Source organism: Nycticebus coucang, chromosome 1 (genome assembly GCF_027406575.1).
Source record: "Nycticebus coucang isolate mNycCou1 chromosome 1, mNycCou1.pri, whole genome shotgun sequence".
Taxonomy (NCBI): Eukaryota; Metazoa; Chordata; class Mammalia; order Primates; family Lorisidae; genus Nycticebus; species Nycticebus coucang.
In genome coordinates, this window is record NC_069780.1 from 24,566,117 (window position 1) to 24,594,018 (window position 27,902).

Genomic DNA, 27,902 nt, shown 5'->3' on the forward strand with positions numbered 1-27,902 from the left:
TGTAGACACCTCTTGTTCCCTAGCAGGAGATAGATGGTGGCTCCTTCTGTTGCTACTAAAAATCAACCCCTTCTACGTATCTTCCTTTTCTCACACATCATCATTATCTGGGTAGAATAAGGAATACTCCTATGTTACCTGTCATTTCCAATCAAGACTTCTGTTTGTGATAGTTTGCCCTGAGTTGTTATTTAATGACATGTCAGAAATATGGTTAGGGTAAGACAAGAAAACAAAAATATTGTTTGCTCAGGTCCCTGAAATGTTCTGGAATAGCTTCACCTATTATAACAATAGACATGAACATTGCTTGCTTGTCATTATTTTGCAAAATATGGTACTGACATTTTCCCTTTTCTTTAAGGGAGTTAAAGTAATAGACCAAATTGGAAAATTCTTCTCTGAGTAATTCTGAATAACTCAATTTTTTTCCCTCAAATTCTTACTCATAACTCTTAATTGCCAAATCTTAGAGCTATGAAAAAGTACATTGCCACTAATCATGAGATCTGATACTATTTATCTAGAATATATTCACTCCTTAACAGCTTGCCTCATTTAACATTTGGTGAAAAGTGCAATTATTCCTGGAGAAATGTAAATATCCTTCGAACATGGTAACTGTTCTTTTTTGTGCATTTCCTCATCTCTTATTGAAAATATTTTATGTTATCGATGCAATCGGAGTGATATTTTTAAGATAAAATTAGAAATGCCCTTATAGGATCAACCATCAGACATATAATGTGAAATTCTGTCACACTGGAACAAACGATGCTACTATCATCACTGGCTCCTCTTTTATTAGTTTTTTTATTAATTAAATGTAAAGTCTGCCATTGGCCTTATGAAAATGCTCATCTGTTTTCGTTTAATTTCAAGTAGATTAGAAGTGAGATTTGGTGTTAATTAAAAACTTAGAATTTATGGGGATTTTAATTGCAAACATTTCAGTGGTGAGCATGTACATGACTTAGTTCTGTTTGGTGATAAACAAGGTATTGAACAATGACAAGACAAAAAAAAAAATCCTTTGGAGAAAACAACATCTTCGTTGGCTTTATTGTGAATGGATAGCTTGAATCCTTGTGGCTGGAGGCCTGTAAAGGGGAGAAGCTCAACAACTATAGATCTCCCTGGGCAGTATTAATTTTTGGGGTTTTTTTACAGTTTTTGGCTAGGGGCTGGGTTTGAACCCGCCACCTCTGGCATATGGGGCCAGCGCCCTACTCCTTTGAGCCACAGGCACCGCCAGGTAGTATTAAACGTTTACACTGATGTCTAGACGTTTCACTTTGGGAAAATGTGGATAGGTTTGGGAAGACAGCAATAACGGTAAAACAAAGTCATCATCACGATTAATTAGTTTAATAGAAATGCTTCAACATCATATTCTGCAAATATGCTTTCAGCCGTCTACTTTTAAGTTGAATTTAGGGTGTGTAGGGTAACTGATGACTAAGATGTCCCTAGAAGTTTCACAGTTTATTATTTATTTTAACCAGAGCCTGTTGCAAAAATAAAAAAGGGGGCGGGGCAATCTTCTATGGGAACCTGTAATACAACTATTTTTCAATTAGTATCTTTGCATGTTCTCCTCTGGTGTGAGTCAGGTTTTGCCTCCACATTGCACTTTTAAAGGGAGCTCTATCTTTGCATCCCAGGCTACATGTGATGAGATTAAATTGGCACACTTTACTGTAGAGCTCTTGTGATCCTGGCAGCCCTAGCCTGGTTGATACCTCTGAGAGAAGGCTCAGCTGTCACTCAGTGACCCATTAACACTACTGTTCCATCCTGCAGTGTCATTTTTCTCATTCTTATGGAGATAATACTCCCTGGAGATCACAAATACCTGCAGGAATGAAAGAGAACAGCAGAGACAAGCTAACTATTAAAGAGGGAGCAAACACAGCAAGACCAAGAATTCCAAAAGTCCACTTTTAAACTGAGTGAAAAGATGAAGCTCATTATGATGTCTGGGTTTGGAAGGTGGGGAGAGGATTGAGTTTAAGAGTTATCATAACTTTTTAACAAGTGATTTTCTCCTTCCTGCCTGAAAATTATAAGGAGTGCCCAAAATAACTCTTGGAACTAGATACAGAAAAGGCGGCTGCTTTGAACTGTCATAAGGAAATTTGGGTAAGAATTTGTCACTTACTAATAGGCAATGGATATAAAACAGAGCCTGCATTAAAATGAATTGCTTAATATTCCAAATAGAACAGGATCCCTGGTAAGGTTTGGCTTACTGGAGTTCAAAATCACCTTCCTAATAAAAGCACTAAAAATGAAAATGGTATGTGATCTTTGTAGCCCTTGGCCTAAGGCTCCCGTCTTATGATTGAACTGTTATCCATGATTTAAGCAAACTCCATTGCTTTCTTGCAGTCCAAACTGTATATTGTTTGGTTGGTCACCTTTTAAAAAGTTATACTTTTATAATAGTTTATGCAGTAACCATAATGCCTCCATAAAGAGGCTTTTAGAGATATGCTTCTCAGGTTTCTGGATTAAGGCTGGTCCAGTTTGATTGATATAAAAACAAAATACAAAGCCACCCAAGTCTTGGACACTTGTTGAAGATATCCTTAAGTACAAGAAAAAACACCCCCCCCCCCAACAATATGGTGAATTTGTCAGGAAATAGGGATAAAAGTGATGGAAAGGATTCAGAATTATTAGAAAAAGAAAAGGTGAACATCACAAACGTTTTACCACAATGCATCTCAAAACCTGCTTCTAATTTTCCCATGCCAGGCACAACTTTTTAGTGGGTTTAAACTGTTATTCTCAGGCTGTGGTTTCTTAGTTCTTCCTCCTCTCTCAGGTGATAAAGGTCTACAAGCCACAAGATAAAGATAGCACCTTCTTGGCAGGGCAGGTGGTTTACACCTGTAATTCTAGCACTCTGAGAAGCCCAGGCATGTGGATCATCTGAGCTCAGGAGTTCGAGACCAGCCTGAGTAAGAGCAAGACCCCATCTCTACTAAAATTAGGAAAAACTAGCTGGGGCTGGGGCACCTGTAGTCCCAGCTACTCTAGAGGTTGAGGCAAGAGGATGGCTTCAACCCAAGAGGTGGAAGTTCCTGTGAGCTACATGAAGCCGTGGCACTCTACCAAGGGCAACAGAGTGAGAAAAGCATCTCACCCCCCCTCCACCCCCACCCCCCACCAAAAAAAAGCATCCTTTTTTTGGACCACCAACTTTGTCCCTTTATCAGTTTCATTTGTTTGTTTTAAAGGTAACTAAACCAGAAATCATCCACGGGTTTATTTTTACATTAAATATGGTATATTGCAGTATAGGAAAAAAATATTCATACGTATTTTAAAGATCAAAAACAAGACTTTAAAGAAATAGTGGTAGTTGGTATTAACCTCTCATCTCTCTGGACTCCTGTGTGCCTTAAGAGAGTTTGTTACTCTCTTCTACGTGACACACTTGGAGGGCACACTTGGAGAGGCACTGCTGACGAGTTAGGAGGGGAAAGAAGCTCAGTGTTGTGGTTTAGAAATGATGGTGCTGTTGATCAGGGCCAGGGAGCGACTCCAAAGGGCTTCGTTTCACAGTTAGAAGGGACTGTCCGTCGGTTGTAGCAAGCGGAGCATTCTGGCCCAGTGCGCCTGCGCTGTGGGGCCAGGGGCACCTCCCTTCCCATTGTGACGTGCCCACGTTTGCACCCGACGGGACGTGATGCACGCTTGACGGTTCACGCCGTCATGACGTGAAGTGTCGCGCGCCAGACGGCCTTGGGGCGGTTGTGCAGACGTTGGAAGCCGCGGCGGCCTTCAGTGGTGCTCCATGAGGAAGATGCTGGCTGCTTTTGTCTCCCGTGTGGTGTCGGGTGTTGTCCAGAAGCCAGCTCGCCGAGTGCTGGTGGCGTCTTGTAACTATTCAAATGATGCTACGTTTGAAATTAAGAAATGTGATCTATATCTGTTGGAACAGGGCCCCCCCGACAGCGCAGTACTCACCAGGCAGGATGGGCTCAAATACTACAGGATGATGCTGACGATTCGCCGCATGGAGCTGAAGGCAGATCAGCTGTATAAGCAGAAATTTATTCGTGGTTTCTGTCACTTGTGTGATGGCCAGGAAGCTTGCTGTGTGGGCCTGGAGGCCGGGATAAACCCTTCGGATCATGTCATCACGTCCTATCGGGCTCATGGTGTAAGCTACACTCGTGGACTTTCCGTCCGATCAATTCTCGCAGAGCTGACAGGACGCAGAGGAGGTTGTGCTAAAGGTAAAGGAGGATCGATGCACATGTATACTAAGAACTTCTACGGGGGCAATGGCATTGTTGGGGCGCAGGGGCCCCTGGGGGCCGGGATTGCTCTAGCCTGCAAATACCAGGGAAACAAGGAAATTTGTTTGACTTTATATGGGGATGGCGCTGCCAATCAGGGGCAGATAGCCGAAGCTTTTAACATGGCAGCCCTGTGGAAATTACCTTGTGTTTTCATCTGTGAAAATAACCTGTATGGAATGGGAACATCTGTTGAGAGATCTGCAGCCAACACTGATTATTACAAGAGGGGCGGTTTTATCCCTGGGCTAAGGGTAGATGGAATGGATTTTCTGTGTGTTCGGGAGGCAACGAAGTTTGCAGCCGACTATTGCAGGTCTGGAAAGGGACCTTTATTGATAGAGCTGCAGACCTACCGTTATCATGGACACAGTATGAGTGATCCTGGAATCAGTTACCGCACACGAGAAGAAGTTAAGGATGTCAGAAGTAAGAGTGATCCTATTATGCTTCTACAAGATAAAATGGTAAACAGCAAGCTCGCCAGTGTTGAAGAATTAAAGGAAATTGAAGCTGAAGTGAGGAAGGAAATTGAGGATGCTGCCCAGTTTGCTACAGCTGATTCTGAACCACCTTTGGAGGAAATAGGCCATCACATCTTCAACAGTGATCCACCTTTTGAAGTTCGTGGTGCAAATCCATGGATCAAGTTTAAGTCCATTAGTTAACAGAGAAGCTGTATGTAAATTATCAGTCCCTCAAGGGAAATTCATGATCAACTTTAAGAAACTGTTCTTAACTTAGTTAAAGAGGAATAAAACTTAGAAAACAAAAACCTTATATTTTTCATCAAAAGAAATAAAGAGGTTAAAAGATGTACATTATATATTTGTATTCTGCATTATTTTATTAAAACATACTGTAATCATTTAGTATGATACCTGAAAAGGTTATTTTAAATTTATACAAGTCTGAAATAGAATAAACAGATTCTTTAGTTTCCCAACTATTCTATCTAATGGAAGAATAGTTCTTTGATTCTGGCTTTTCTGCCATGGGTTTGTGTGTAAAATCACTATCCTGAGATAGATGATTTCAAACTGCTCAGGGGCCTCACTGCTGTTCAACAGTTTATTTGAATTAACCAATAACTAACACAGCTTAATATTATGCACATTGAAACAGACCTATGTAATATTAGTGGGGACGCTTGTTAATGCTAACAATTTAACACAAGATATTTAATGGGGCAGGGAGAAGGAGAAAAAGGATTTTTTTCCCCATATGAGTGTACTTTGTTACAATGTTGGTAGTGTACTAAATTAAAGGAAAAATATAAAATTAAAGGGGAAATGCATTTTGCTTTAACCTTTATGCTAAAGTTACTTTTATTTTACACTCCATTTATACTGTTAAGTGTTCTAGATTTTAAAGAGCCATACTACTGCATTTCAACTGAAAAGGAATAAATAGGGGGTGACATCAAATGAGTTATGTAGAGGAGATAACATTAATACAAAGTTGAAAGTAAAATCTGCCTTGCTTCTAATTAGGTATTATTACTAATCAGTGCATGATATCTTTCAATGCAATTGAGGATTCACAGATAACTTTTTCCAAAGGAAATTAACTTGGATCATGCTCTTGCAGTCTTCTCTACAGTATAAAACTTTGTCAATTAGCTAATTATGACTTTGTGAAAACAGTACTACTTGGATATATTAGACTAACAATCTAAAATCCTATTGATCTTGATGTTTGGCATACCTTACTACTTTGAGATAAACTTAACTGAAATGAGAAATGAGAATCTGCCTGTGATTTGAGCAGTAGTTTGTGGAACATACCAAAGGAATCAGTTGGATGTCAACACTTTGTTTACTGTACAAAATCTATTTCTGTACAATTTGAACATAGTGTCTAAGAATTTTTAACAGAAAACCTAAACTCAGAGGACTTTGGATAAACATATGTACATATAAGTAAAGGCTTAATTTCTGTATCTTCCCTCAAACAGGTTTAAACTAGTAAGAGAAGCTAACATTCTAAATTCAGAGATTAGTTTTGTTCCTAAGTCAGTGATGTTAACTAATATGTTTTTTTTTTTATTATATCATAGCTATGTACATTAATGTAATCATGGGGTACCATGCGCTGGTTTTATATACAATTTGAAATATTTTCATCACACTGGTTACATAACCTTCCTGGCATTTTCTTAGTTACTGTGTCAAGACATTTATATTCTACATTTAGTAAGTTACACATGTACCCTTGTAAGATGCATCACAAATGTGGTCCCACCAATTACCCTCCTTCCACCCATCCTCCCCCTCTCCTTCCCTCCCTTTTCCCATATTCTTAGACTATAATTGGATTATAGTTTTCATATGAAAGCTATAAATTAGTTTCATAGTAGGGCTGAGTACACTGGATAATTTTTCTTCCATTCTTGAGATACTTTGCTAAGAATATGTTCCAGCTCCATCCATGTAAACATGAAAGAGGTAAAGTCTCCATATTTAAGAGGCTGCATAATATTCCATGCTGTACATATACCATAATTTATTAATCCATTCATGGGTCGATGGGCACTTGGGCTTCTTCCATGATTTAGATATTTGTATATTTCAATAGAATACTACAGCTGCATTTCAGAGGTGCTTCAATTGGTTCCCTTCCATTAAAATCAAACAAAAAGAGTTTTTTTAGACAATATTAATAAGCACATTCTTCTAACAATAAGGGATCGTTTTTATTATATGGATGTTTTCATAATATTTGCAAGTGAAAGATTTAGCTGCTCAATTAAGGCTATTTCACATAAAAGTTTGTTCATAAATGGATTCTTTTGATGCCAGCAAAAATTAAGATTTGTAAATATTTGATTAGAAATTAAGCTATCACTAAATATACACAGATACTATACTTCCTTTCAGAAAGTAACAATGTTAGAGAACAAATCTAACAATGTTAGAGAAAATTTGTCTCATTATGCCTTACCAAAGTTTATTAAAGAAGGAACTTTTCAACTTTTTCTACACTAAAAAATAATCAGAATTTTGCGTGTACATTTAAGTAACTGCAATCATATTACTGGTTGTACATAATTTTGTAATCATGGAAAAAGATTCTGAAAACCAAACCTGTTGTTTGAGATGTTTTGCTTGACGAATAATGGCACTAATTTCTCCAGCTGTAAACCAGAGAGCTATAGAAATCAGCAGTTGAATTCTATTTCCTGTCTATAATGCTAGGCTACTCAATCTGCTTTTTCCACATTTTAGAGACAGTAGGAGACCTAATAGTCATGAAAAGAATTTCACTGCTGCAATGATGCCAGGATATCAGAGAGAAGGAGTTCCTAATGTCTTAGCCTTTATAATACTCTACGAAGGTAAAGGATTGTGTACATATGTGTGGAATGTAGTAAAAAAAGGAGGATAAGAAAGATACAGAAAGGAAATATTCACATGAAATAGAATTACATTTATTTAAAATAAATGAATGTGTGCCTGTCTAGTATACAGAAATCAGAGCATATTGTTAGTGAAATTTAACCTGACGGGAGAGTAGTTTTTAAAAATTGAAATATAATCCACCTACCGCAAAATTCTGTCTTCTGAAAGTATACAATTTAGTGGCTTTAGTATACAGACATATATATAAGGCTATGCAACCATCACTACTGTCTAATGCTAGAACATTTTTATCACCTTTAAGAGAAAATTCATACTTGTTTTCAGTTACTTCCATTTCCCCTAGAAACTATAATACTTAGCTACATTCTGTCTCTGGATTTGCCTACTCTTGACATTTTGTATAAATCATACTATATGCGATCCTGTGTGACTGGCTGTTGTCACTTAGTGTGTTTTCAAATTTCCTTCATGATGTAGCATGTATCAGTACTTATTTTTTTTTAATGGTTGAAATAGCATTTCATTTTATTTATCCATTCACCAGTTGATGGGCATTTTTTCTACCTTTTTAGTACTATAAATAATAAACAACTAGTATTGCTATAAAAAAATTCCGTTTCTTTAAATATAAATACAATAAAAATTTTACAAGTATTGGCCAAAGTGATGCAGCAGTATCTGTTGTGACACAGTTCCTTTAATTAAACAAATCATGTTGTAGGAAAGTGTTAAAATACTTCAAGCCTGAATAAATCAACTAAAATCAGCCACTGTTCCAACTGAATTTCAATTTGTGATGTATTTTTAGAACAATTTTAGACTTGCACAACAGTTAAGAACGGTGTACAGATTTGCCACATGCCCTGCACTCAGTTCCCCCCATTATAACACTTGATATTAGCATGTAACAAAGGGAAAACTCAATAGCTTGGGATACCAATACCTACACATCCCCCCAAAAGGCCTCTTTTACCTTCCTGGGAGATAATCTCTGAACCCTTGCAATTCTGCCTGATAAGAATATTTTTGTAGTCCTGAGACATTAGGCCATGCTGTGCCAGTATGACCAGAGAAGTTTATCTTAATAATGTGTCCCTTATGTTACTTCACCAAGAAGATATGCCTGGAAGCTTATCCATGGTTTCTCTTGAACTTCTTTCCATGTGTCTTTTCATTTTGCTGATTTTGTTCTGTACCCTTTCACTATAAAAACCACAACTATAGCAAACACACACAGAAAATCCAGTTTCTTCATGATGTAAACTAATAAGCTATATATTGAAGAGGTCCAGAGGTATTAAATGGCTAATTCAGTTATTCACACAGTAACTATTAGTGATAGCTACTAATCATAGCTACTATTTTATTTTACTGGACTGCTTTTGAGAGTAAGATACTATGCTTAGTATTTTATACATATTGTGTCACTTAGTGCTTGCAATGTCCACATGATATAGACATATAATCATATAATCTTTATTTTACAAAAGAGGAAATTGACGCTCAAATAAGTTGCTCAAGATACTATAGTTAATAACTGGTGCAAGTAGGATTCAAAGCCAGGCAACAGAGTCCATATTTTGAAAATTGGGTTTTTGTGCTGCTTCCCAATCGTTGCCCCTAGTTGTACTTAACCATGTGATAGTTGAAAAAAGTACATTAATAAATGAACGAATGAATTATATCAATTACTATAAACGGGGTTCAGGATTCAGGCTCAGTGTAGAAAACAAAGACTAAAATTGGAAGGGAAACAGAGAAAATAAGAAATGAGGCAGATTATACGTAACTACAAAAATTGTGATACTCTCCCATTAAAAAGTGGAATCCTATGTCCCTTCTACTTGAATTTGGGTGAGGTTATGATTTCTCTGCCCAATAAAACAGTTCCTGGACCCAGCCTTTGCTTCATGACTTTTGGGGATATTCTTTTTAAATTCATTCTCTATTTTAGAAGCTTAAGAATACTGAGAACTTCCTGCTAGAGACAGCCTGGGGCAGGCACTCCATTCTCCAGTTCTAGCTGATCTCTGCCTTCCAGCCAAACCTGCAAAGTCAACCAATACACGAATGAAGCCATCTGGGCCGTCTAGACATCCATCGGCTAGCTGAAAGCCAACAAGTGACCTCAGACAATGTCTAGCAAAACTATAGGATCACCACCAAACTCTGCCCAGATTCTTGATTGTACAAAATCACAGAAAAAACAAGCAAAAATAGAGATGGCGTCTGTGGCTCAGGGAGTAGGGTGCTGGACCCATATACCGAGGGTGGTGGGTTCAAACCCAGCCTGGGCAAACTGTAACAAAAAACAGCCGGGCATTGTGGCAGGTGCCTGTAATCCCATCTACTAGGGAGGCTGAGGCAAGAGAATCGCCTAAGCCCAAGAGCTGGAGGTTGCTGTGAGTTGTGATGCCCCAGAACTCTACCAATGGCAGCAAAGTGAGACTCTGTCTCTCTAACAAAAACAAACAAACAAACAAAAAAAAACCACACACACACAGGCAAAAATAGTTGCTTTTATAAGACTTTTTTTTTTTTTGAGACAGAGTTTCATTGTATTGCCCTCTGTAGAGTGCTGTAGCATCCCAGCTCACAGCAACCTCAAACTCTTGGGTCAAGTGATTCTCTTGGCTTCAGCCTCCTAAATATCTGGGACTACAGTCACCCCCCACAATGCTTGGCTATTTTTTTGTTGCAGTTGTCATTGTTGTTTAGCTGGCCTGGGACAGGTTTGAACCCGACAACTTCAGTGTATGAGGCTGGCGCCATAACCACTGTGCTACAGGCACCAAGCCAAGACTCTTTTTTTTTGCAGTTTTTGGCCAGGCCTGGGTTTGATCCCGCCACCTCTGGCACATAGAGCCATGGAGCTGGGACTCTTAATTGTTTAGTTTGTATATAGCAATAGATAACTATAATAAAAAATGAATGTAGACCAAGCATGCATTAGAATTGCATTGCTTTGTAAAAGCTAGGGATCTCAGAACAGGTGAAGATTTGTAAACAGAGATTCAGAACATTCAAAAGATATACCCTTGCATAGTCTCACAATTAAGAAGTAGAAACTAAATGAAAACTGTTCAACATATAATTTTCCACCATCTGAGTCTAGTTTTCAGATTAACTAGAATAGGTATAACATTGAATTTAGAGGGTTTTTTTTAAGTATAATATTTTCAACCATAAGTCAGGAACCACACTGAAAATTATATTTGCAACTTCAATTACTGATGCCTGTTTTAGTGTACAGTTGGAAGTTTTCTGTTGACTGAAAAACGGTAGGCCTTGAAGAGTCAAAGCCAGTGCTTGAAATGCCACGGAGGTGCGTGAGCAATCCACTGGGGATCTGCAGCTGTTTATGACTAGTGATGTAGCCAAGGGAAATCTAGCCAGCCAGGGACAGGGAATAATAGAAGCAAAGCTGAAATGAATAAAGTTAGAAACTGAGCCAAATTAATAGGATTAGATGAGAAGGGAAAAGGAAGACCCAGAAAGTAGGAGAATAAGGGAAACATACGTACAAACAAGAGCAAGGGAATTAGAAGTACAAGTTGGCTTTTGGTAACATTTGTCATGGAAGTCGTATCTACTGGATGAATTGAATCAGTGGTGTCTTGTGTGTTCTTTGGCTCATTACAATCTAATGGGTTCTACTAGGTCTTAAAGCAATCCTTACTTATATCTGATGGAAATAAGTTAGAGTCTGAACTTTGGTGTCATTCAGATCTGGATTCAAATCCTGGCCTTGTTATCTGTGAGAAATGGTATCTTGGGAAATTGCCTAACCCTGTGTATCTCCACTTCTTTATCTGTAAGGTTAGCTATTATGACTGCTATAAAAATTAAAGGAAGCAGTAAAGTGGTATCTAGCTTAGCACAGGCACACCAAATGTTAGCAGTGAAACATTTCTGCCCCATAGGAAGACAGAGCTCTTCACTGAGAGGAAAACAAATTGGAAAAGATAACTACACCTTATCTGAAAGCACAACAGAATTGTAGGTTTTTTGCAGGCAACCAGGCACAAGGATTTCAATGGTCAGAAAAAAGTGGGAGCAGGATGTGGAATAAATTTTCCCAAATTCAGACACCCTTTCTTTTCTTATGACCCTCTCACTCTTGACCTATGTAATTCTCCTTCAGCCAGCGTTGGGTATGGAAAATTGTACAGAAGTCCAACAAGTTTGGACAGTAAGATTAGGTATAGGAATGATGTACTTTCCCAAATTTTGTTCACAACTGAGGTCAAGTGATTGAATGACTGTGGTAAAGCATGTGAATTATTATGCAGATACTACCTTGATAGAATCAGGGATGGGGAATACAGATTTTGCTATTTTATAGGAACATGATGACTATTGATAATCTAATACTAGAAATTCCTTCAAAATAAGCCCCATTCTTTTTACTGTAGGTTCAGTTTAAGAAATGCTTTCAAATAATATTAATCAAAACGGGAATCTGATCAGGCTTGAAACAAAAATCAAAGAAAAGCTTTCCATTCGATCAGTATTATAATTCTTTCCCATTGACTTAATTTATGTCTATTTGATTCATGAGTCTGATCTATACAGAAAAGAGCCAAGATGAGAGGTCCCTGCATTGCAATCTGAGAAGAAGAGATGGAAATTCTCTGTTGGGGTTATGCAGAGAAAAGAACACAATTAAATTAGGAAACACTAAAGAGCAACGAAGACAGTTTATACAATACTTTCCTTTTGACAAGCCAATAAATACTCAAGCTGAATAATTTACCAAAAGAAAAAGAGCCCACTGGAACTTCATGACCTTTGGAACAATGAGTAGGAGTTCAATTATCCACAAACGTTCTATTAAAAGGCTGCTTTCCAGGACACAGTATTATTTCAGCAGTCATACATTAGAATTATTAAAGAAGAAGAACACTGCCTTTATAGTTACTGTGTCCTGCTATAGTTTGTTACCTTCTTTTTAAAAACTCACTGCCCCATGAACTAGCACTTCGCCCAAAAAAGAAAAAAAGAAGTAGGAGGAAGCAATTATGTTAATAATGATTCTGGCGAGTAGGAGCTATTAGTTTCACTAGAACACTTGATCTGCACATTACTAGAGTGAGACTGTCACTTTAGAAAGTATATAATTTACTTCCATTAGAGATTCAGAGTAACTTGCCAACAGTGTTTGAAGAATTTCTCTGTTGCCTCCTGGGCTGCAGGACTGCAGTGTGCAGAGCAAGCTGCTCATCCATGCCTTGGGTACATCTAGGTTGCAAGTATTAGAAACCTGTCTTCTTCACTGGTACTTTGTAAGATCTTATATCTTTTCCAAGACAAAAGTCTGTAGAACTGGTGTGGAAATAGCACATATTTGGGAACTGAAACTGGAGTTTACTACTATCATGAAAGACCTGTGAATTCAGTCGGCTTCTTGTGGAGCTGCCACAGTTCATGTGATGTAAATTTTCTTCAAAAATCCTTTGTAAAATCTCTTATTATTTTTTGATATCCTTCTGAACCCTTTATATATTCTCTTGAACTGTTGAAATTAGAATGAAGAGCTCTGGGTAATCAAAACTTGGATTCCATTAAAGATAGTGGAAAACAATTTTACTATTTTAACATTTAATATTTCCTTGCTTATTTACTGAATTATACTTACTGAGGAAAAAGAAGTGAATTCTTATGAAAAGGGTAATAAACTAAGCAGTCACATGAAACTGAGGGCAGACTCAACTGATTCTGAATGTCATCCATTCTTGGGTGAGTTAACTTTCTAGAGAGAGGGAAGGAGGGAGGGGGATGGGGCCCTGGTGCGTGCCACACCTTCCTGGGGCAAGACATGATTGCAAGAGGGACTTTACCTAACAAATGCAATCAGTGTAACCTGGCTTATTGTACCCTCAATGAATCCCCAACAATTAAAAAAAAAAAAATCAAGAAAATAAGGAGAAAATTATACTTACTTTGTAGTGCTGCTGGGAAATGGAAATAACGTGTATGAAGTTCTTTCTGGTTGATACATACTAGTTACTCTAGATCAATGGTTCTCAATCTTCCTAATGACAGACCCTTTAATACAGTTCCTCATGTTGTGGTGACCCCCAACCATAAAATTATTTTTGTTGCTACTTCATAACTGTAATTTTGCTACTGTTATGAATCGTAATATAAATATCTGATATGCAGGATGGTCTTAGGCGACTCCTGTGAAAGGGTCATTCGACCCCCAAAGGGGCCGCGACCCACAGGTTGAGAACCGCTGCTCTGGATGGTAATTATATTTTCCTGCTTTTCATTCATCTCCTATCTTACATTGAAGGTTTGATTTCTTCTACATCTCTTTACAGAAAAACATTCTCTTTGTCTCTTAACTTTCACAAATATAATTTAGATTTTGAATCAAAAATTCCAAAAGCTCAGTCATGATTTTTCATTCAGTGATTTCAGAAACTCTCTAAGCATAACTTTTATTACATCACATTGGTCATCAGTAGACTATTTAAATGTCACCCCGTGTATAAATTGAGTGTACAGCTTGTATGATGTAGGAATATGGTTTTGCTATTCTTATTATCTAGGCGTATGTACTTTGAACTGCCTCATTTTCTAATAACCCTGTTATAATTCAGTTTGTCCAATTTTAGCATGAAACATGGCATTTATCATAAAGATTTCATTACTATGATATCTTTCAAATCTCCAAAATGCTATGAACCTTACATATATTAGCTAATTGAGAATGAAATTTGACATATGCACAATAAGCTTTACATGTGTGTAAATGTTTCCTTTGAGAATATATTTGCTGTTTTTATTCCTTAATAAGGACGTTAGTGTTAATCAAAGATATTAAGGAGCAGGTGGCAACATTCTGTCAAGTTAAAGGAGCAGCAGTGCAAACACTATTTATTTATGTTATTCATGAAGTTCCTATTGTCAGTAGCATGTAACCACTTGATAGTCACCATAAGAGTAGAAAAAGTGCATTGGAGCTTCAAAATCAATGACATGTTGCTCTCTATCCAATGCTACTGTTTGGCAAAGAGGCAAGAAGCCGATCCTCAATCTCAGCATGCCATTTTTTAAATTCATACTTAAATTTCCACTTGAGGAGGCAAACCAAAACAAACTAGTCCTCCCTGAGACGTGCCCTGGGAATAAGTGCTTTCCCAACCTTAATAATTATGTGGGAGAGTATTTCTCCCACTCCTCTTTTCTATCTGAAAAGGGATTGCTTATAAGGACATAGTTGTTCTCTGCTCCTCTCTATTTGCATAATTCTCAGATGTCAACTTTCTGTCTCTCTTCTGTTCCACAGGATTATAGTCTTTGCTGAATGAATTGTTCTCTCTTTGCAGTTATAATTAGGAGTACACTCTGTAAAAATTTTAAGATGAGATAACCATCAGCATTTAAGTAGATAGGTATTATATTTTTAAATCATATCCTGATTCAAGACTGACCTCTTTTTTCCCCCTTTTAACAAATTAACCTACATGCATGCCTTCAAAATAGTATATGTGTCAAGAAATCTCTATGTAAACATAACCTAGCTTGAGAATGTGTAAATAGTTGTTACTGTCACTTGCTTCATTACATACCATCTCTAAAACCACACTACAGTAAATAGGAAGTAAATCATTAGTTACCAGAGCTTGCAAATAAAAAATTAGAAATTATGTATTTACCCACAATATGTTCTCAATGATTTCATGGATATGAAGGTAAAGTTTTTCTTCTTCATTTGATATGCTATGTAATTTAGCTCATTTCTTCAAATGCCAACTGTTTTTAGTATTATTTATTATTTCAGCATTTTCTCTAGCTAAGTTTCTAAGGAGATAAGAAGAAAGTGATGTCCAAGGCCATACTACTACAAGTAAAAGAAACACATACTTGAATCATAAAAGGTTTTGTTTTGTTGTATGGAGCTAATAGAATTGGAATCACAACACCATTTCTGATCAGGATATTCATTTACAATAGTATTGGAGGAAACAAAATATTTGGAATCAACAACATGCAGTGAAATTTGATTTCCACATATTTTGCTCAAATGGGTCTTTCTGGAGTTTGATTACATTAAAATTTTTCTTTGTTCTTTCTATTTGGTCCATGTTCTTTCTATTTGGTTCACCTACTGAGTGATAACTTTTGAATAACACTGAAATGCAGGAAACATTTATTCACTTCATTAAAATCATGAATGAGTATTCTTGGAAGTATAAGTCTGTATTAACAAATGTATGTTTCCGCATGGTTTTGTAAATTCAGTTAAATAATAGTGAACATAAATTCTTAATACAGGATCGGTTTGTTTGATGAGGAATCAGAGAACCCTTAATACATTGATTAAAAAGAAATTAGTTGTTAATATATGGGGAATTTGAATTGAATTGCTATGTAAATAAAGGGGTCTCTGTAAACACATACAATCACTTTTATGATTTCATTTTTTTGTGAAGGTGTCAAATATGTACAAGAAGATTCACAATGGTTGTGTTATCTTTCCATCTTATACATACATTAATATTTTATAGGTGCAAATAATCATAACTCTGAACTTATGACACTCTATTATAATTTAGGAGTATTGGAATATCTGTGCCTAACCAAGAAAATTCTCTAGGTTTGTGTCGTGTCACTGGTTAGTTATGATTTTCATGACCTTTAGAGTCTGGAACTGAACATCTTCTGAAATATGTGTAGTGTTTTAACTGGGGAATCTTAGATAATTATTAAAAAAAAGAGGAAAATAGAATACTTTCTAGCAGGCACATAATTAAAAAAAATTCAGTGAACTTGACTATATTTAGTTTCTACTTTCTTCAATTTAACTACTAATGAAGCAATGTTAATTATAATAAGTATTATATGAGAACCAGACAGCAAACTTGCTCATTACCCTGAGCATTGCACAGGGTAAAGTGCTCCATAAATAAAGAGAAAATAAAGAAAAAAAAAGTTAAGCACTCCATAAATAAAGAGCAAATAAAGAAAACATACAGTTTTACCAAAGAAAAGAGTAAAACTGATATACTGGTCAAGAAGAGAGAACCTGAAGTGACTCTGAGGTAAAACTGTCTTTCTCCGTGTGGCTTTTCCTAGAGTTCCAGAGAACTGAGTATGGACTTTTCCTTCTTGTTCGATTGCCAAAGATGCGTGTTCTTCAAAAGTGATAGGGAAAATCATTCAAAAGGTAACATAAGACTTTAAAAAACAACTTATCATTAGTATGTAATAGTATGAGAAGCATGTTAGCAAACCATATGTGGAACTGAAAAATCATATTGCCTTTTTAAGCACAAGGATTTTTTTAATGATCCCTCCATTTTCAATGGTTACCATTAGTACTAGATGTTGTGGATTTAAAATTACATTTTCCTCTCTATTGATGTGAATAAATGATTAAATAGTAATATAAATAAATAGGGGAGAATAGACATATTCTCCATGCAGAAAAATTCCAAAAATGTTTTGTAGGGCAGCGCCTGTGGCTCAGTGTAGGGCGCTGGCCTCATATACTGAGAGTGGCTGGATCGAACCCGGCCCCGGCCAAACTGCAACAAAAAAATAGCCAGGCATTTTGGTGGCCACCTGAAGTCCCAGATGCTCAGGAGTCTGAGCCAAGAGAATCACCTAAGCCCAGGTGTTGGAGGTTGCTGTGAGCTGTGACACTACAGCACTCTATCGAGAGCAAGAAAGTGAAACTTTGTCTCAAAAAAAAAGAAAAAAAAGAAAGAAAAAAAAGTTTTGTAAATACCCAGACTTCAAGTAGGTAGAACATAACTCTCTCATCCTTAAGTGTGGGCTGCACATAGTGACTCCCTTTCCAAGACTACAGAATGAAGGGGGGAAGCACAGCAACTTTACAGTGGAGAAACTGACAAGCACTATCCAACCCGGGTAATCACGGTCAATAATAACAATGCTAAACCACATTGATTTGATCCACCCTTGATAGGATGCAATGGAAATGACACTTTACTTCTGTGGTTGTCCCAAACCTGTATCATGAACCTAATCATTAGAAAAACATCAGACAAATATCTATGGAGGCACATCATGCAAAACTCTTGTTCTACACTCCCCAAACCAGTCAAGCTCATACAAAACAAGGAATGTCTGGGAAGCTGTCAGGAGGAGCTTAAGAAATGGGGACAATTGGTAATTTGGTACCTTGATGAAATCCTGGAATGGAAAAGGACATTAGGTTAAACGTTTCAATATTGATTTATTAATTATGAACATACTAATTAATATATGAACAATAGAGGAAACTGGGTGTGAGACATATAGAAGCTTTATATTATCTTTGAAAATTTTCTTTAAATCTAAAATGATTCTAAATAATGAAGCTTAGTAAAAGTTACAAAAAGTTTTTAAAAATAATTTAAACACCAGATTTCTGCTTAAAAAATAGACTTTCTCATAGAATGTCAAATCCAAAAATGTATTCTTAGTATTGGGTAACCAATCCAGTATTTAATTCACCCTGAAATATTTATTGATGACACCATATGTTATACTATTTTGGGTGCTGAGGTAGAGGAAATATATTCAGATTCATAAAGCCGGTTGTAAGGTTGAAAAGGAAAATGCCAATAACTAGAATTTTAGGACATTGGATTGTTTTAAAGCTATTAAAAAGTTAATTAAAACTTTATTGATATTTATGAGTGCCCCCAATTCTTTCTGTATTCTATCTAATTTTGGAAAGAATTAAGTTGATGTTGGATATAATGATGTCAATATGACCTTCGATGTAGGTAGGTGGTTCAAACTGTTATGTTACCTAATTTAATTTTATTTTTGTATCTGATTGGAAAGGGATGCAACAGTATGAATTTTGTATAAAATAAAATATTAAACATTTGAGGTATTTTAATTAGCATTTATTATGCAAGATAAATTGCTACTATTTCAAGCAAAGTATTAATATGTGTGAACAAGTTCTCCCTCTTTAAATGCAAGTTTAACTATATGAATTATTCTCCCTCAGTTAGAATTTCACTATATGGTGTCTATTCTATTACATCGGCAGAGGTGCACAATCATAGCTACTCTGTGTTCAGAGGATTTTACTGAATTGGGTATATTATTTTTAGAAGAATTTGATATTGATTATAAATTGTATGGAACTATTAAAGTAAATTACTTGGAGATTTTGAAAATAATCTTAGCAGAAACTGAAACCAACCTAGGTTAAAAAAAAATGCTGACTATATCAGAATAAAAAAGTGAGTAGCATTAGTATTGACAGATGGTTTAACAATGATAGTCACAGAAAAGCATTAAACATGGAAACATATTTCTAAACATTAGAAATATTTGAAAGGAATACAGGTTATTAATCAAATATTTTATAAAGTATTTATCATTTCTATCTAAAAAAAAGATAAAATTCTTAATTTAGATACTGAGTCACAGTGGATATCTCTCAGATATTTATTCTTGTAGACATCTCTTGATGAAGATAATCTGAGCTGCAGCATCTTATTTCCAGCATGATCTGGGAGGAGAGCAGTGGCCTGACATTTGTAATACTTCAGTGGCAATTACAGCACAGTTAATATATCAATTTAATTAAATTCTTATAGTGATACATGACATAAAATATCACAATAAGTTAACTTGCAAAGAAATAGACGAAAGATCAATGTAGTGGGCAGAGATACAATGAATTAAATTATAGCATAACTGTCATCTGCTAAAAGGACTGTGTGCATAAGTAGGATTTTTTGTAAAGCAATCTCTTAAAAGACATCATTTGGGGAAGTTAGATAAGATAGATCTCAGAAGGTTCCAAAGATTCCTAAATCAGCCTGAAAGCAAAATCTGATTTTTTAAAATCTAATTGTTAAGGAGGAACCAATGAAAGAACTATGTTTACATTAAATAAAAATAAATAGAATTATTTCTTTTGTTGTACTAGGTGTAGGATGAATTTTCATTTTCGGTTCTGATTTGCCACTAAATTTTACAGTGTTTTTCAACAAACTTGTATCAATAAAATCGTTATGCACAAACAATATGTCAATGAAAGCACCGATGTGTCAGTCAGAGAAAGAGAAAAAGTGGCATGGTGGGTGAGCTGATCAGGTCTGTTCATCTTCTCACTAGTGTTTTGAACTAAGTATGATCATGGAGTTCTGAAACAATTTGGAAGGAAAGCTGTTGGCCTTTCTGCTGATAAAGGCAATAAGCTATTGGTTCATTAGATAAAGAAAATGCCATTCATTTAGTATCCCAAGCTAGGGGGTGTGGATGGAAACATCCAAATTCTAAAATAAAGTGATTTAGTTCGAGTTGAATATGTATGGTCCAGAGAAGCCCAGCCCAAGAAGCTTTGAGCAAGTGGTCTTGCTATGGTTGGGTTACAGTTTTGTTTTTATACATTTTAGGGAGATAGGAATTACTTGAAAAGTCAAAATCAGTATGTTGGTCTGGCCCAAAAAGGTGGAATATCTTGAAATGGGGGCCTACAAGTCACCTAAAAGGTAGGTTTTAGGGATTTTTTAGTTGACAATAGGTTAAAAATTTAAGACTTGTTTAAACACCTGGAGTTACTGGAAAGGAATACTTGAGTTAAGTTGGTGTCTGCAAGGATGTTTGAGTTAAGGGAGCCTTCTATTTGTTATGTGAGGCTATACCAGAATCAGGTTGGGAAGCAAACCACATTATACGTTATGTCAGGCTAACAAAAGTTGTTTAGTGAGATTTTACTTTTTGTAAGTGTCACTCACCAGGCCTCTTAGAAAGGAATTTGGGCAAAAGACAAAGTCCCAAATTCAGCTCTCATGAAGTAGGTCTTATTGGTTACATTGAATGTGCCAGAGAATTAATAATTGGTGTTCTTACATGTCACAGATTTAGAAATAATCAGGTGGTGCCTGTGGCTCAAGGAGTAGGGTGCTGGTCCCATATGCCAGAGGTGGCAGGTTCAAACCCAGCCCGGGCCAAAAAAACCACAAGAAAAAAAAAAAGAAATAATCTTGTGATTATGTGATAGTTTTCTCCTGTGTCTCTAAATGTCTTCATCTGTAAAGAAAAATGAGTTGAATTATGTTTATTAATATGTACTCTGATCAAATATTTCATAGTTTTGTGGTGAGGAAATAATATACTTAGAGTAGTTCCTATGCTAGTAATCTCAGTTAGCGTAATGCTAGAGCCATAAATAATCATTAATCTACAAAGGATTTCTTTAATCTAATCAAGCAAAATATTGCGTTTTGTGCATGTTTGTGTGTGTGATTAAGAGTGTGAATTCATTCTGAAACCTTTCAGCCAGTCCAAAAATATCAGTAGCTTTGTATGCATATGTGCTTAGAAATAAAAAAAAAAAAAAATGAGCTGCCACTCTCACCTTCAATAGTAATTGTAGGGGGAGGAAAACTTTTCTTCTATTCTCTGAAGGTTTGATAATTGAGTCTATGAAATAAACTGACAGTAAACAGATTAACAAGAGAAAAATCATTTTAATTACGTGCATACACATGGGAGCCCCACAAAACATGAGATTCAAGGGAGGACCAGATGATTGAAGTTATTAGCGTTCTGCGCTTCAGAAAGAAATAGGGACTTCAGGCCTCTTTGGGGGTGAGAGGGAATGATATAAGTCATTTGTCCCCAGGCACTGCAAACAAAGCTTGTGTTATCATGCAGATAAAACTCTCCTGGTTAATAAAGGTTATCTCAGAGGAGCCCATCAGAAGACTAAGTGACAGTTCATGGCAAAGTCTGGCCGGGCATGGTGTCTCCTCATCCTTGAGAGACTCTTCCTTGGTTGATAAAATTCTCAGAGAGGAGGTTCATGACCTGCCTAAAAACAGATCCTCCACAAAGGAACTCAACTGTCAGGAACCTTCTCTCTGAACTATTGAATCACTTCTCACTTAAAATTAGGAACAATAATGAGAAACAGAATATCTCAAATGATGGCAGTTTATTCAGGGCAGAAATTTGCTCCCTTCTCACAAAAATATTGGCATACTTTGGCTAATACGTAGTTCTATTATCCTTAGAGGTCTGAGCTCCTTCAATGCTCTATCGTTTTAGACAGGTGGTTTCCACCTTATTTGGTGAAGTATGTGTCCCATTGCCAGATATCACATCCACATGCCAGATTTTACAGAGGCTGGGCTACTGTCCCGCTTACATCGCTGAGAGGAAAGTGAGACATTGGGAGGCAACTCACAGACCCTGAGATACAACACACGGGGAGCCACATCCATCAGTCCACCCTTTGTCACAAAGTCCCTACGTGAAGAATATTCTCATTATTTTTATCTTAAGGCATCTTCTGGTTCTAGTCAACTATACAACATAAGATATCTTCTCTCTGCTCCCAACGGAGAACTGTAAAGTAGGATTAAGTTAACCTCAATAACAACTTGCATTGAGAAAAAGAAAGAATGTGAAATAACAAGCACAGTTCTAATTCATTAGCAATTTTATATGCTGGTCTAAGGTGATTTTTATTAGTGGATTTTTTGCATCAGCAGACCTTCAATTGTTTTGGTCTCAGCACCCCTGAGGTCTTACATGTTACTGAGTTCAAGTTATTGAGTTAATCAGTTATGGAAGACGGCAAAAAATCATGCAAAATATAGGGTGTATCTCTCAACATTTGCCACATTAGAAATTTAAACTAAGAAATTTTAAAGTCGTTTATTATTTTTTAGAATACTAACAAATTTAATACATGTTAAAATACCCTATTAAAAAAGTGAAGTGCCATCATTTAAATATTTGCAAAGCTTTTCAATGAATGACTAAATAAAAGGAAGTCAAATTATGTCATCTACTTCTGCTTTCAATGCATTGCAATGTTTGTGAAAAAGGCGAAGAAAATCCAGCTTCACACAGATGAAAAGTTGGAAAAAAGGAATATTTTAGCAGCCTTTTCAGAAAATTGTGGTGTTCTTCTTTGCTGCTACATCAAAACTAGACAAATCAAATTTTCTTAAAGGTTAGTTGCAATGTGAGATCTGAAACCAAATTAATTTTGCATATTCAGTTGCTTTAAAATCTATTTGTGAGTTTTTTTTGTATTTGAAATGGCCTTTTCACCCAGGTATAGATTATATGGAAAATATGGGTTTCCTAAATTAATAAAATGTTTACATGCTTTGTTATATAATATGAAAAAAAGTTCACATATGTTAATATCCCTACAGAAAAGTCTTTAAGTACTGAAAAACTGACAAGTTCTTGGTGATGGACATAATTTTTCAAAATTCTGATTTTTGCTTGAAAGCTCAAATTTTATCATTGACAACAAATAGTGTCAGTTATTTTCCATGAAGTGACAGGCTCACTTTGTTCATTTTAGAAATGTTATCTGCCTGGTATTCAAGTCTGAATAACCATCATTTGTCTGTCATTCATTTTTGTCTGGTAAAAATGATGTTCCATGAAATAAAGGGGTAGTTCAGTTAATATATGTGTTCTTTTCTTAAAACAAGCATCGTATTTCAGTAGGCAACACAGGTGTTTACTGTGGACCTAATATTTCATCACATGAAATATTTCAGCACACATATACTTCAGAGTCAAGTTTTAATAAAATTAATATTATTTAGCACTTCATAAGGACATTATGTGTATGCACCTGTGTGTGTGTAACTATGTGTCTGTGATGGAGAAAAATAAAATAATTATTAGTATATTTTGTTGTCACTACCATTATTCCCACTAAAATGATAGCCATTTTGTGGGGTTTCAAAGCAGCTGCCTGTCTCCTAAAATGTCAGAGTCTCAGGCAGCTTCCTGGGTCCTTGGTTCTTGGAGACCAGACACCCCAAAGTAAGGCAAGCATAGAGAGGAAGAGAAAGGTAGGTCTACAGCATAGACCTACCCTGACCAGGGCTTACAGAGCTGGATACATTTGCCATGGACAACAAATGGGTTGCCTCTCCACTGCTGAGGCAAGTAGGTAAAAAGCCAAAAAGGCAGAAAGGCCTTGAACATGGCTTAGAGTTCCCTTTTGTACAGCCTGGGTCAGGCCTACTTTGGGGTTCACAGTCATCTTGGAACCAGACTCTTACTGCACAGGAGGATATCCCATGAGCCTTTCTGAGAACCCACACGGGGGAAGACCACATGATCAGATAATTAGTCATAAGGCTGGTTTTGTTACCTTCAAGACTCGGCTGTACTTGTTATTAGGCTAAGGAGTGTTTTACATCCTTTTGCAGTTGGGACGCTAAGTTCTGATCCGTAAATTTGGTAGGGTGATCCCCCTCTGCAGGTGTGTGCAGTCCCCGGGGAGAAATTAAGGTGGGCTGTACCCCGGCCTTAGATGGCAGCCTGGTAGGTCAGCCCTTGTTCTTCCAGAGGAGAGCTATTCCTAACTAAGCAACTAATAATTTTACCATCATGGTTTTTAACTGTTAATGCCAATGTTTACACAGCAGAAAAAGGCAAATCATGGCTTAGTATTATGATGAAAAACATTTTCACGGCACAAATCCCTTGAAAGGAACCCCTAGGGAACCATATTCTAAGGTTAAAGCGTATACACATTTAAAGTACTTAATGGATGCTCCCTGATTGTGTAATTTTTATTTTCATCAAAATTTTTGGTGTGACTTATTTGCTAGATAGGATAAAAGCTCACCATTTTGTAAATTTGCTCTTCTTTTACTACAAGTAAAGTTTAAGATCTTTTCTTACAATTATTGGTCAATATGATATTGGTGCAGAGATAAATGAACAGTACCTGGGACAAAATAAAGGGTTCATAAAATGCCCAATGTTCGTTTGGGAATGTAATTTATGACTATTGTTGTATTTCCTTAATGGTAATAAGTTGGAAGGAAACTTTGATAAGTGATATTGAGATAAATGTCTAGTGATTTGAAAGAAAAGTAGATCTTTAATTAATTTATATATTGTATCAAAAATTCTGAATACATAAAAGATAAAAAGGTTTAAGACATCCTAAACATAAATAGAAGAAACTATAGTATTTAACCTTATGTTTGAAATATCATTAAACTATAACATAGGAAAACCAGAAAACTTAAAGAAAATAAATGGTAAACCTGACTATATAAAATTATTTAAATTGTTAAATGTCAAGAAACATAACATAAATGAAAAAATAATAAAATGGGAAATAAGTCTATTTAACACATATCACAAATAATTCTAGTTTTTAATGTATTACAGACTACTGTAAATATGCAAGAAAAAGAAAGAAATAGCCTCTTAGAAAAATAGGCACAGGATATGTGCATAGGATAATTAAGTAGATGGTAAAAATAATTTTATAGCCATTGTATTCTAAGGACTGGAGGTCAGATTTTCATCTTCTCTCATTTAGAGATGAGGAAACTAAAGTTCAGTGAGACATATAAAAAGTCAAATTTCATTCCTCTGCATTAAATGCTTTAACCACTATGGCTTAGTTATTCATTTGTTTCTACCAAGTAATTAAGGTACACAAATCTGACATCTTTTCAATTGCATATGTATTTAAATAATAATGTCACATCTGTTATTTACATATACATGCATATACATTATATATCTTACTCTGTGACTTCTTCATGAAAATTCAAATGTCACAGGATGACCTTTTGTGGTTTGCAACTGACATGTTTTTAAAAATAGATTAACATTGGGCGGGGCCTGTGGCTCAAGGAATGGGGCGCTGGCCCCATATACTGGGGGTGGCAGGTTCAAGCCTGGCCTCAGGCAAAAAATGCAAAAAAAACAATAGATTAACATTATTCTATTGAAATCAACACCATCTGCTCTCAGTATACAGGACTAGACATAGTGTGCTTCAGGACTTAGGCTCTGAAGCACAGCTGTTCCAGTTGGAATCCTGTCTTTGAAATGTGCTGAGTAACCTGAACAACCTAGTGAAACCTTATATGCCTCAGTGTCCTGATTTATGTGTCATCCTTGGTCCTGAGGTTCTTGTGAGGATTAACTCATAAAGAGCTTCTGACAAGGCATGACATTCAGTGAGGGCCCTGTAAGTGTTGGCTATTATTATTTTCTTTTTTTTATTTAGGAGTTTTTAAAAATTTATTTTTTTCAATTGTCATATAATAAAATGGACTTTTTTGTGTATGTATCTGTTAATTTTAACACATGAATAGATTCATGTAACCACCATCATGATCAAGATATAGACAATTCTTGTCACCTCAGAAAGAAATCCCTATGATGTCCCCTTGGAGTCACACCCTCCTTCTCTCAAACTCTGGCAACTACTGGTCTATTCATCACTATGCTTTTGTCTTTTTGAGAATGGCCTTCGAAGAGTAACATGTTTCATCTGTGTCTAGGAACATGGCTGACTTGAGAGCTAAAATGGGACTGATGATTTTTCTGCACAGAAGATGAACTGAGGCAATGAAACCAGCCCTGAAATATAACACTCTTGAGTCTTTTGTGGCAGTTGTTCACCTAGTGTGCCGTAGCCAAGTCCTTTGCACATTCCAGAAGGATATATTGAAACCTGGGCAAATCAGAATGGGTGAAGTCCTTCTGCAGAGGAGTTGGGGCAGTTCTGGTGACCATCAATAGCTTTCTCTGTTCTGCATGTTCAACTGTGGTTTAGAAACATGTCTTTTTGTATCTGCACCACCACAGAATTTACCTGCATTATTCTACAGAACTGATTTCTGGATGAAGTCTGTAACCCAATTATTTTTATAAAGTATCAGGTAACATGATAAATGAGTCCCAGGTGTATAGTGTCAGTACAAGTTTGGAGAAAGGATTTAGTGTCATTTAGAGTACTGGAAATTTAATAGATTTATTATTTTAACCTTTTTTTTTTTGAGGAGGAACTCAAAGACCTCAAAAGTTGATGCAAGAGTGAGGTTAGAGAGCCAATCATACAATCACATGATACAAATCAGCTTTATTCATACTCAGATTACATCTACATACCCTCTCATTCGTATTGCTTATATTTCTCATTGTGTGGCTACTTTCATCTTGACCTTGATGTTCCTGAAAACTCTTCCAGAACACTACAAAAGCAGGGGGATTTATTGTAGAGCTACATGCGCAGTGTTCTCACATAGCCTTGAAACGGAATTGAACTGGAAATCATCTACATGAACTAAGGCCCATTCAGAATGGATCACTGGTGGCTTATCACAATTTCTTAGAGACTCGGTACTGAACTTAGATGGAAAATGATTTTCAGAAGCTGGAAAAGGCTTTCATTTTCCTTTCTTTCCTTTGTCCTTTATGGTTCTGTACTCAATCACATTGTCAGAAGGCTACCTCCCATCACAAGGGTGATGGAAATGGAAACTGGGGTCTGTTTATTTCTGAAAAGAAAGAGGGTATGAAAACTTCATTTGGCATTTTAGCAACATATAATACACTAAAGCCATCAGAGTTTTCTTGCACCAAATTCTTCTCTAAAAATACAAAATGCCAAACACCTCTTTCTCCTTAAGTCAAGTCCTTACTATCATTGACACTCCCTTAGTGACACACCTTCTGACTATTTCCATTTTAAATATTTTAAGTAAGCTAACTTGATGAATTGGACTAATGGATGACCATAGTGTCTCTTGTGCTCAAGCAGGGTTTATGACACTATTACTCATTCATTTTTTTAAAAACGCATTGAATATTTTTAAATTTAAAGTGTATATATAGTTCACTGATTCTTGGTATATTCACAGAGTTTCGTAACCATCAATACGACTTAATTTCAGAACATTCTATTTGTGCTAAAAACAAAATCCCTACTCACTATACCAATTCCTCATTCCTTTCCTCTCCTCTAAGCCCTAGCCTAGATAATAGCTAATCTACCTTCCATCTCCAAAACTTTTCCTGTTCTAGACATTTCATATAAATAATTTACAATGGGAGTTTTTTAGTGACTAGATTATTTTTTATTTTTTTACAGACAATCTCACTCTGTTACCTAGGCTAGAGTGCCATGGTGTCAGCCTAGCTGACAGCAACCTCAGACTCTTGAGTTCAAGGGATCCTCCTGTGTTAGTCTCCCAACTACCTGGATTAGAGGCGCCTAGCTAATTTTTTCTATTTTTAGTAGAGACAGGGTCTCACTCTTACTCCGGTTGGTCTCATACTCTTGAACTTAAGTGATCCTCCTGTCTGGGCCTCCCAGAATGCTAGGATTACTAAGTTTCACATGTACCCTTGTAAGATGCACCACAGGTGTAATCCCACCTATCATCCTCCCTCCGCCCATCCTCCCCCCTCTCACAACTCCCTCTCCCCATTCCCCAGA

General features: G+C 36.3%; 1 protein-coding gene across 1 annotated transcript; it reads left to right on the top strand.

Annotated features, from left to right (window-relative positions):
• Positions 1-3,805: 3,805 nt before the first annotated feature.
• Positions 3,806-5,026, top strand: PDHA2 (pyruvate dehydrogenase E1 subunit alpha 2). Its single transcript, XM_053594983.1, has one exon. It carries the CDS (start codon positions 3,806-3,808, stop codon positions 4,979-4,981), a length of 1,176 nt encoding a protein of 391 aa, XP_053450958.1. The 3' UTR covers positions 4,982-5,026.
• Positions 5,027-27,902: the final 22,876 nt, after the last annotated feature.

Bases quoted from the DNA above. Each gene is read 5' to 3' on its own strand.
- PDHA2 (XM_053594983.1), top strand. From the start codon at position 3,806: ATGAGGAAGATGCTGGCTGCTTTTGTCTCCCGTGTGGTGTCGGGTGTT.